At 47.0% G+C, this 12,130-nt stretch overlaps 1 protein-coding gene across 1 annotated transcript in view; it reads right to left on the bottom strand.

The window, feature by feature from the left end:
- Positions 1 to 3,392: 3,392 nt before the first annotated feature.
- Positions 3,393 to 12,130, bottom strand: part of LOC109893830 (neuronal acetylcholine receptor subunit alpha-2) — a 10,191-nt gene continuing 1,453 nt past the window's right edge. Inside the window, 9 exon segments of the mRNA XM_074933820.1 lie at positions 3,393 to 3,518; positions 4,378 to 4,490; positions 4,534 to 4,977; positions 4,980 to 5,319; positions 5,898 to 6,117; positions 8,774 to 8,883; positions 11,370 to 11,414; positions 11,493 to 11,564; positions 11,566 to 11,645. Of these exon segments, the coding sequence (XP_074789921.1) occupies positions 3,393 to 3,518; positions 4,378 to 4,490; positions 4,534 to 4,977; positions 4,980 to 5,319; positions 5,898 to 6,117; positions 8,774 to 8,883; positions 11,370 to 11,414; positions 11,493 to 11,564; positions 11,566 to 11,645 (1,550 nt within the window).

Genomic DNA, 12,130 nt, shown 5'->3' with positions numbered 1-12,130 from the left:
TCCATCTCCCCTGACACGACGATAGGGACCAGCAGAGCCTGTCAATCTTCACCTCCTGACTCTAGACAGTTAGAGTCACGAAGTATGTCCATCTTCACCCTTACTTAAGGATAGGATAGCTAGACAGTAGAATTCCTGTCCATCTTCCCCTTCCTTCCCCCGAAAATAGGACAGTATAGAGTCCCCTGCCTACTCTTCCCCCCTGTACTCTTAGGACAGTTAGAGTCCCCTCTGTCCATCTTCACCATGATGATCTCCGGATGATAGGACAGCAGAGAAGTCCTGTCCATCTTCCCCCTGACGATAGCGACAGCAGCTGTCCCTGTCCATCGTCCCCTGACCTAGGACAGTAGAGTCCATGTCCATCTTCCCCCTTCCTAAGCTAGAGACAGTAGAGTCCCTGTCCATCTTCACCTCCTTGACACTAGGAACAGTAGAGTCCCTGTCTATCTTCCCCCTGACTCTAGGAACAGTAGAGTCCTCTGTCCATCTTCCCCCTGACACTATGACAGGCAGAGTCCCTGTCCATCTTCCCCCCCTGACACTCGGACAGCAGAAGTCCCTGTCCGTCTTCCCCCTGAACACTAGGACAGCAGCAGAGTCCCTGTCCATCTTCCCCCCCCCTGACACTAGGGACAGTAGAGTCCCCTGTCCATCTTCCCCTGACTCTAGGACAGCAGAGTCCCTGTCCGTCTTCCCCCTGACGCTAGGACAGCAGAGTCCCTAACCATCTTCCCCCTGAAGCTAGGACAGTAGAGTCCCTGTCCGTCTTCCCCCTGAAGCTAGGACAGCAGAGTCCATGCCCATCTTCCCCCTGACTCTAGGACAGCAGAGTCCCTGCACATCTTCCCCCTGACTCTAGGACAGCAGAGTCCATGCCCATCTTCCCCCCTGACTCTAGGACAGCAGAGTCCCTAACCATCTTCCCCCTGACACTAGGACAGCATAGTCCCTGTCCATCTTCCCCCTGACACTAGGACAGTAGAGTCCCTGTCCATCTTCCCCCTGACACTAGGACAGCAGAGTCCCTGTCCATCTTCCCCCTGACACTAGGACAGTAGAGTCCCTGTCCATCTTCCCCCTGACTCTAGGACAGTAGAGTCCCTGTCCATCTTCCCCCTGACACTAGGACAGCAGAGTCCCTGTCCATCTTCCCCCTGACACTAGGACAGTAGAGTCCCTGTCCATCTTCCCCCTGACACTAGGACAGCAGAGTCCCTGTCCATCTTCCCCCTGACACTAGGACAGTAGAGTCCCTGTCCATCTTCCCCCTGACACTAGGACAGCAGAGTCCCTGTCCATCTTCCCCCTGACACTAGGACAGTAGAGTCCCTGTCCATCTTCCCCCTGACACTAGGACAGCAGAGTCCCTGTCCATCTTCCCACCTGACACTAGGACAGTAGAGTCCCTGTCCATCTTCCCCCTGACACTAGGACAGCAGAGTCCCTGTCCATCTTCCCCCTGACACTAGGACAGCAGAGTCCCTGTCCATCTTCCCCCTGACACTAGGACAGTAGAGTCCCTGTCCATCTTCCCCCTGACTCTAGGACAGCAGAGTCCCTGTCCATCTTCCCCCCTGACTCTAGGACAGCAGAGTCCCTGTCCATCTCCTGAAAACATCTGAAACCCAACCTCCTCAAAGGAATATATTAAATAATCCCACAGCACCAGCTCCCTATCCCTCGCCCTGTAAAAGAAAATACAAAGAGTGATCGCGTGACTTTTCCCCTTACTAGCTCTGACTGCTGATAGTAACTCTGATGGAAAGTGTACTGACTAAGACTGATATGTGGTGGTCTCACCTAGCTATCTGAAGATGAATATACTAACTACTGTGATATGTGGTTGTCTCACCTAGCTATCTGAATATACTAACTACTGTGATATGTGGTGGTCTCACCTAGCTATCTGAAGATGAATATACTAACTACTGTGATATGTGGTTGTCTCACCTAGCTATCTGAATATGAATGACCTGTAAGTCGCTAAATTACTAACATGCTGTAATCAGGACTGTTTGGAGTGTAAAAATGTTCAACCATTACAAATTATATTTTCCCTTAAGCCTAAACTTAACCCTTAAACTTAAATAGCACTTGAACATATTCAGGACCTGACTTTTCAAAACGGTTCTTGTTTTCCTACCTTTTCAGGATATTAAGGTGAAATGTGAGGACATTGGGGCTTATAATGTAGGAAAACTAGTGCGCACGCACACACACACACGCACGCACGCACGCACGCACGCACACACACACACACACACACACACACACACACACACACACACACACACACACACACACACACACACACACACACACACACACACACAAAGCCTCCCTTTCCAGTTCCCGCTCTGCTGGTGTTTTTAAGTGTGTAGGGGCCGTCGTGAACTGCTAACCCAGAGAACACAGACCAATCGGCCCAGAAATACTCTGCTGTGTTCCCATTCTCCACCCTTTACCCAGAAGTGTCCCCCCGTGCATTTATAAACATTGGATTTGTGCAAGCATCCCTCCAGCTCTACCCCCCCCCCAATCCCTCTACCTCCCTCACCCCCCCATCCCTTTATCCCCCCCAATCCCTCTACCCCCCCCGCCCCCAATCCCTCTACCTCCCCCCCAATGCCTCTACCCCCCCCAATCCCTCTACCTCCCTCACCTCCCCCCAATCCCTCTACCTCCCTCACTCCCCTCCCACCCCCAATCCCTCTACCTCCCTCACCCTCCCCCAATCCCTCTACCCCCCCCCAACTCTCTACCTCCCCCCCAAACCCTCTACCTCCCTCACCTCCCCCCAATCCCTCTACCTCCCCTCCACAATCCCTCTACCTCCCCCACCCCCCCAATGCCTCTATCCCCCAATCCCTCAACCCCCCAATCCCTCTATCTTCCCCCCCAATCCCTCTATCTTCCTCCCCCCCTCTATCTTCCTCTCTCTCTCTCTCTACTATTCATCGGCAGACCTATCTATACATTGAATATTTAATGTCCATACAAAGACAGATGTTTTATTTTTATTCACCAATCAGTCTTAGTTGTTAAATAGGTCAATCTTTAAAATAGCACTTGAAGTTGGGGGGGGGGAGCAGGTAGGATGCTTCTTGAAGTTGTGACTTGGCTGGAGAGTCCTGGGTCCAGGTCCTCAACATTGTTAACGTTGACACTAGATTGTAGAAAGGAGAAGGATAAAGTTCTAGAATGCCTGGAGTAAGGAACAGTTCTTAGAACTCTTCTAGATCATTCCGGAGAGAGCCATAGCAGAAGGACGAGCCCTAAGGTACACACACACACAGAACACACTTGTACATGTGTGAGATAGGACAAATATAAGCACCCACCAAATAATAATAATAATTATTCATATTATTACACACACACACAGGGTTCTAGATCATGCCGGCCAGCCAGGGTGGTAAGAACAATCCAATGGTTCCCAGGAGACACACGATGATGAACATCCAAAGGAAGATACGATCTATCACCATGGCAACGTACTTCCAGTCCTCCTTCACCTGGACACACACAAACCACACACAGGTTAATTAACATTGTAAAAAGACCACAAAATGCACATCCAGAGACAGATTCTACTCAGTTCTCTCCCCTCGCTTTCCATCTCCCCTAAATCGTGTGTTGTTGGTCAGTAGGTAGTTGTAGTTCTCTGTGTGGTACAGTAGGGAGTTGTAGTTCTCTGTGTGATGCAGTAGGGAGTTGTAGTTATTGTGTGGTAAAGTAGAGGGTTGTAGTTCTCTGTGTGGTACAGTAGGGAGTTATAGTTCTCTGTGTGGTAAAGTAGGGAGGTGTAGTTCTATGTGTGGTACAGCAGGGAGTTGTAGTTCTTGTGCGGTACATTGGGTAGTTGTAGTTCTCTGTGTGGTACAGTAGGGAGTTGTAGTTCTCTGTGTGGTGCAGTAGGGAGTTATAGTTCTCTGTGTGGTACAGTTGGGAGTTGTAGTTCTATGTGTGGTACAGCAGGGAGTTGTAGTTCTTCTGTGGTACATTGGGTAGTTGTAGTTTTCTGTGTGGTACAGTAGGGAGTTGTAGTTCTCTGTGTGGTGCAGTAGGGAGTTGTAGTTATTGTGTGGTAAAGTAGGGGGTTGTAGTTCTCTGTGTGGTACAGTAGGGAGTGGTAGTGCTCTGCGTGGTACAGTAGGGAGTTGTAGTTCTCTGTGTGGTACAGTAGGGATTTGTAGTTCCTGTGTGGTAAAGTAGGGGGTTGTAGTTCTCTGTGTGGTACAGTAGGAGGTGGTAGTGCTCTGTGTGGTGTAGTAGGGAGTTGTAGTTCCCTGTGTGGTGCAGTAGGGGGTTGTAGTTCCCTGTGTGGTGCAGTAGGGGGTTGTAGTCCTCTGTGTGGTGCAGTAGGGATCTCACAGAGAAGTCTTGGTCCTCGGCTCTGAGGTGTTCAGCGATGTACATCACCCCCTCCAGGGCTCGTAACACTGCAGGCGACAGGGCTGGAGCTGGGGCCATACCAACATCAGGCCCTGGGGGATTGTAATCCCAGTCGGGGGTCAGATTCAGATTGGGGGGGCCGCTGGGTGGTGTGAGTCTTGGGGATGAGGGGGGTGTAGACGGGCAGGCGGGGAGAGGGAGGGGGAAAGGAGAAGGATGGGGGAAGCCTCAGCCCCACCCCTAACCCCGCGTCCATCTCCGTATCCAAGTAACCACGGCGAATCACATCCTCGTCCTCGTTACCATGGAGATCAACATCGGACTCCCGCATGAGCCAGGTGTGAGCTGTGGAATGCGACGAAGAGCGGGAGGGGCCAGGCGTTCTGAAGGTTCCGAAGGGGTGGAGTTTGCCGACTAAGCCCCTCCTCCTGAGATCAGGTGGGGGTCGTTTCATGCAGAGCCACCGGGGAATGACAGACAGGAACAGTGTCCGAACCCAGCGAGGCATGGTGTGAGTAGCAGAGGAACGATGATGGACGTTCAGGACAAACACCGTTATAACAATAGACAGAGTGACAAGATCATGGTGAAAAGGAGATATTCCCCGATGAGAGGAATCACCAGCGAGGTGGAGGGGATGATCTCAGTGATGAGCAGCAGGAAGACGGTGAGAGAAAGTAAGACGGAGATACACAGGGTGATCTTCTCTCCACAATCAGAAGGCAGATAGAACACCAGGACGGTGAGACAGGAGATGAGGAGACAAGGGATAATAAGATTGACAGTGTAGAATAGAGGCAGGCGTCTGATCATGAAATAGTAGGTTATATCAGGGTAGATCTCATGGCAACAGTCGTACTTCTTAGTGTTGTAGGTTCCCACTGCGTTCACTATAGCCCATTCACCACTCTCCCAGTAGCCCTGGAGCAGAAACAGAGACACAGCAGGGGCTAGGGGGGGAGGGGTGTGTGTGTGTGTGTGTGTGTGTGTGTGTGTGTGTGTGTGTGTAAATCTGTGTGTGTGTGTGTGTGTATATCTGTGTGTGTGTGTGTGTGTGTGTGTGTGTGTGTGTGTGTGTGTGTGTGTGTGTGTGTGTGTGTGTGTGTGTGTGTAAATCTGTGTGTGTGTGTGTAAATCTGTGTGTGTGTGTGTAAATCTGTGTGTGTGTGTGTATCTGTGTTTGTGTGTGTAAATCTGTGTGTGTGTGTGTAAATCTGTGTGTGTGTGTGTGTGTGTGTATCTGTGTTTTGTGTGTGTAAATCTGTGTGTGTGTGTGTGTGTGTATCTGTGTGTGTGTGTTGTGTGTGTGTGTATCTGTGTGTGTGTGTGTATCTGTGTGTGTGTGTGTGTATCTGTGTGTGTGTATGTGTATCTGTGTTTGTGTGTGTGTATCTGTGTTTGTGTGTGTGTGTGTGTGTATCTGTGTTTGTGTGTGTGTGTGTGTATCTGTGTTTGTCTGTGTATCTGTGTGTGTGCGTGTGTGTGTGCGCAACACCTACCTTCAGATCCACAGTATCCCCTATAGGCTCTAGATCTATCTTAGCTCTGTCATAGGTCCAGGAGCCAAACTTCATTTTACAATTCTGCTGATCGAAGGGGAAGAAGGTGACGTCTATAGAGCAGGAGGACTTATAGATGGCCGGGGGAACCCAGCGCACATGACCACTATGGAACAGATGAGCCTTGGTCATATGGGTCACTGAAAACTCACCATCCGCACTGGGGAGGGAGGGAGAAAAAGAGAGTGAGGGAGAGAAAGAGAGAGAGGGAGGGAGAGAAAGAGAGCGGGAGGGAGGGAGGGAAAGAGAGCGGGAGGGAGGGAGAGTGGGAGGGAGGGAGAGCGGGAGGGAGGGAGGGAGAGCGGGAGGGAGGGAGGGAGGGAGGGAGGGAGGGAGGGAGGGAGGGAGGGAGGGAGGGAGGGAGGGAGGGAGGGAGGGAGGGAGGGAGGGAGGGAGGGAAAGATAGCGACAGAGGGGGATGGAGAGAAAGAGGGAGGGATGGAGGGAGAGAAAAAGAAAGAAAGAGAGAGGGAGAGAGAGAGAGAGGGGGAAGGAGAAAGACAGCGAGACAGAGAGAGAAGAAGATAGAAAGAGGGGGAGGAAGACTCTTTAGACCAGGAGTGATGTGCACTACTACTTCCACTTCCTGTCTTATTCTAAAACAATAGAATCTAAAGTCCAAAACAAGGGAAAGGCATGCTGGTTCATTATGCTATAAATCAAACGTGAGTAAAGGAACCCTAAGCGATGATAGTTTATTCAGGAGTATTAGAACGATATGTGAATGTTGATGATGAATTCTGTGTGATGTGTTCCTCTGCCGGGGGACACGACTGTCTGATGCAAGACAGCCTTGTCTTTACAACTGGTGGTGAGAGAGTCAGGTACTGTTTATAGAACCACAACTAGAGAACCACAGATTACCATTTATAGAACCACAACTAGAGAACCACAGATTACCGGTTATAGAACCACAACTAGAGAACCACAGATTACTGTTTATAGAACCGCAACTAGAGAACCACAGAATACCGGTTATAAAACCACAACTAGAGAACCAGAGATTACTGTTTATAGAACCGCAACTAGAGAACCACAGATTACTGTTTATAGAACCGCAACTAGAGAACCAGAGATTACTGTTTTATAGAACCACAACTATGGAAAAAAACATGACTGTTTTATAGAACCACAACTACTATATAGAAAGAACTATGAATTTCAGTGTGCTCCCTGTAGGACTACCTGATGATTACTTACTGTCCACCTGGTCGTGCTGCTGCTCCAGTTTTAGCTGTTCTGCCTGCGGCTATGGAACCCTGACCTGTTCACCAGACATATTACCTTGTCCCAGACCTGCCGCTTTCGTCTCCCTCTCTCCTTACCTCTCTTTCCTTCTCTCTCCCTCTCTCCTTACCTATCTTTCCCTCTCTCTCCCTCTCTCCTTACCTCTCTTTCCCTCTCTCCCTCTCCTTACCTCTCTTTCCCTCTCTCTCCCTCTCTCCTTACCTCTCTTTCCCTCTCTCTCCCCCTCTCTCTTCCTCTCTCCTTACCTCTCTTTCCCTCTCTCCCTCTCTCTCCCTCTCTCCTTACCTCTCTTTCCCTCTCTCTCCCTCTCTCTCCCTCTCTCCTTACCTCTCTCTCTCTATCTCTCTGTCTCTCTCTCTCTCTCTCTCCCTCTCTCCTTACCTCTCTTTCCCTCTCTTTCCCTCTCTCCTTTCTCTCTCCCTCTCTCCTTACCTCTCTTTCCCTCTCTCTCTCTCTCTCTCTCTCTCTCTCTCTCTCTCTCTCTCTCTCTCTCTCTCTCTCTCTCTCTCCCCCTTACCTCTCTTTCTCCCTCTCTCCTTACCTCTCTCTCTCTCTCTCTCTCTCTCCCTCTCTCTCCATCTCTCCTTACCTCTCTTTCCCTCTCCCGCACCTGCTGTCTCGACCTCTGAATGCTCGGCTATGAAAAACCAACATTTACACCTGAGGTACTGACCTGTTGTACCCTCTACAACCACTGTGATTATTATTTGACCCTGCTGGTCATCTATGAACGTTTGAACATCTTGAAGAACAATCTGGCCTTAATGGCCATGATTGCACTTGATCACATCTACTGATGTAAAAAGGACTTTACGAATAATTACATTATATAGATTTATTATGTTTATGGAACCACAACTATAGAACCACAGATTACTGCCTCCTCCTACACAACTATAGAACCACCTTCCTCCTATACAACTATAGAACCACCTTCCTCCTATACAACTATAGAACCACAGATTACTGCCTCCTCCTACACAACTATAGAACCACCTTCCTCCTATACAACTATAGAACCACCTTCCTCCTACACAACTATAGAACCACAGATTACTGCCTCCTCCTACACAACTATAGAACCACCTTCCTCCTATACAACTATAGAACCACCTTCCTCCTACACAACTATAGAACCACCTTCCTCCTATACAACTATAGAACCACCTTCCTCCTACACAACTATAGAACCACAGATTACTGCCTCCTCCTATACAACTATAGAACCACCTTCCTCCTACACAACTATAGAACCACCTTCCTCCTATACAACTATAGAACCACCTTCCTCCTACACAACTATAGAACCACCTTCCTCCTATACAACTATAGAACCACCTTCCTCCTACACAACTATAGAACCACAGATTACTGCCTCCTCCTACACAACTATAGAACCACCTTCCTCCTACACAACTATAGAACCACCTTCCTCCTACACAACTATAGAACCACCTTCCTCCTACACAACTATAGAACCACAGATTACTGATCACTTCAAGTCATCGAGTGTGTGTGTGTGTCTGTGTGTGTGTGTGTGTCTGTGTGTGTGTGTGTGTTAGACTTACTTGTTATAGAGGACGATGTCAGGTACCCAGATCAGTTCAGAAGGTACTCTAATGGACGTTACGTTGTCGTAGTCAGATGGACGCCACCGCAGTTTATAGTCACTCCACTCCTACACCACACACACACACACACACACACAAACACACGTGATACGATTAAAGTCACTCCACTCCTACACACAAAACACACACACCACAAACACACACACACACGATACGATTAAAGTCACTCCACTCCTACACACACACACACACACACACACACACACACACACACACACACACACACACACACACACACACACACACACTCCCACACACACACACACACACACACACGATACGATTAAAGTCACTCCACTCCTGGAGGGGTTAACCACAGGACAAACAAGAATAGTTAAAAGTCTTCATCATCTCAGGAGATTTCTCCATGCGATCTGAATGTTATAGTTTACACAGCTAGCCAAATTCTAATATTTTTTCACCTAATTGCATCTTTTGACCAATCAGATTAGCTCTTTTGCCAATAATTGGTCTGCCTGTGTAAATAAGGCCATAGACATCGAAAAAAGTAGAGACAATAAGAAAGTATTATTTCCTGTTTCAGCCACTAATAGAATAGAACAGTGTTCTAACCTGTTTCAGCCACTAATATAATAGAACAGTGTTCTAACCTGTTTCAGCCACTAAGAGAATAGAACAGTGTTCTAACCTGTTTCAGACACTAATAGAATAGAACAGTGTTCTAACCTGTTTCAGCCACTAATAGAATAGAACAGTGTTCTAACCTGTTTCAGCCACTAATAGAATAGAACAGTGTTCTAACCTGTTTCAGACACGAATATAATAGAACAGTGTTCTAACCTGTTTCAGCCACTAAGAGAATAGAACAGTGTTCTAACCTGTTTCAGCCACTAATATAATAGAACAGTGTTCTAACCTGTTTCAGCCACTAATAGAATAGAACAGTGTTCTAACCTGTTTCAGCCACTAATAGAATAGAACAGTGTTCTAACCTGTTTCAGCCACTAATAGAATAGAACAGTGATCTAACCTGTTTCAGCCACTAATAGAATAGAACAGTGTTCTAACCTGTTTCAAGCCACTAATAGAATAGAACAGTGTTCTAACCTGTTTCAGCCACTAATAGAACAGTGTTCTAACCTGTTTCAGCCACTAATAGAACAGTGTTCTAACCTGTTTCAGCCACTAATATAATAGAACAGTGTTCTATCCTGTTTCAGCCACTAATAGAATGAACAGTGGTTCTAACCTGTTTCAGCCACTAATAGAATAGAACAGTGTTCTAACCTGTTTCAGCCACTAATTTAATAGAAGAGTGTCCTAATCTGTTTCAGCCACTAATAGAATAGAACAGTGTTCTAACCTGTTTCAGCCACTAATAGAATAGAACAGTGTTCTAACCTGTTTCAGCCACTAAGAGAATAGAACAGTGTTCTAACCTGTTTCAGCCACTAATAGAATATAACATGTTCTAACCTGTTTCAGCCACTAATAGAACAGTGTTCTAACCTGTTTCAGCCACTAATAGAATAGAACAGTGTTCTAACCTGTTTCAGACACGAATATAATAGAACATTGTTCTAACCTGTTTCAGCCACTAATAGAACAGTGTTCTAACCTGTTTCAGCCACTAATAGAATAGAAACAGTGTTCTAACCTGTTTCAGACACGAATATAATAGAACAGTGTTCTAACCTGTTTCAGCCACTAATAGAATAGAACAGTGTTCTAACCTGTTTCAGCCACTAATATAATAGAACAGTGTTCTAACCTGTTTCAGCCACTAATAGAATAGAACAGTGTTCTAACCTGTTTTCAGCCACTAATAGAATAGAACAGTGTTCTAATCTGTTTCAGCCACTAATAGAATAGAAACAGTGTTCTAACCTGTTTCAGCCACTAATAGAATAGAACAGTGATCTAACCTGTTTCAGCCACTAATAGAATAGAACAGTGTTCTAACCTGTTTCAGACACGAATATAATAGAACAGTGTTCTAACCTGTTTCAGCCACTAAGAGAATAGAATAGTGTTCTAACCTGTTTCAGCCACTAATAGAATAGAACAGTGTTCTAACCTGTTTCAGCCACTAATAGAATAGAACAGTGTTCTAACCTGTTTCAGCCACTAATATAATAGAACAGTGTTCTATCCTGTTTCAGCCACTAAGAGAATAGAACAGTGTTCTAACCTGTTTCAGACACGAATAGAATAGAACAGTGTTCTAACCTGTTTCAGCCACTAATAGAATAGAACAGTGTTCTAACCTGTTTCAGCCACTAATAGAATAGAACAGTGATCTAACCTGTTTCAGCCACTAATAGAATAGAACAGTGTTCTAATCTGTTTCAGCCACTAATATAATATAACAGTGTTCTAACCTGTTTCAGCCACTAATGGAATAGAACAGTGTTTTAAACCTGTTTCAGCCACTAATATAATATAACAGTGTTCTAACCTGTTTCAGCCACTAATAGAATAGAACAGTGTTCTAATCTGTTTCAGCCACTAATAGAATAGAACAGTGTTCTAACCTGTTTCAGCCACTAAGAGAATAGAACAGTGATCTAACCTGTTTCAGCCACACGTTGGTGGTCATCATCTGGTTCTTCTCATCCTGAGGGTGAAGGATAGAGATTTGATTGATTGAGTGATAGATTAAGTGTAGAAAACATGAATGTGCGAGTTGTCTCACCACGTCTATGAGCTGTGCGATGGACAGACCAAACTTGACGATGACAACGTCGCTGATGTTTTGTACGGGGCGGGGACCACTTGTTATAGCCAATGAACAGCCTGTTGAACAACTTGTCCTCTGCATGGGCATGAGTCCAGTCATCACTTAACACTGAGAAAGAACCCCCCCCCCCCCCCACCACCACATACACATACAAACACACACACACACACGTACACACACACCAAACACACACACACACTAGCTATAATCAGTCACAAATTTAGGTGAGATTAGGTGGGGGGACAGAGAGAGAGTGTGGGGCGTAGAGACGAGGAGGTAGGGGGATAGAGAGAGAGTAGGTGGGGGGATAGAGAGAGAGATTAGGTGGGGGATAGAGAGAGAGATTTTGGGTGGGGGATAGAGAGAGCGAGGAGTGGGGGACAGAGAGGAGAGATTAGTTGGGGGGATAGAGAGAGAGAGGTGGGGGGATAGAGAGAGAGATTAGGTGGGGGGATCAGAGAGAGAGGGGTGGAGGAGGGGGGACAGAGAGAGAGATTAGGTGGAGGGATAGAGGAGATGAGGGAGGGGGGGACAGAGAGAGAGAGATTAGGTGGGGGATAGAGAGAGAGCGGACGGGGGGACAGAGAGAGAGA

Source organism: Oncorhynchus kisutch, linkage group LG7 (assembly GCF_002021735.2).
Source record: "Oncorhynchus kisutch isolate 150728-3 linkage group LG7, Okis_V2, whole genome shotgun sequence".
Lineage (NCBI taxonomy): Eukaryota > Metazoa > Chordata > Actinopteri > Salmoniformes > Salmonidae > Oncorhynchus > Oncorhynchus kisutch.
The sequence above is the reverse complement of the archived record's forward strand: the minus strand, read 5'-3'. Positions and strand labels throughout refer to the sequence as shown.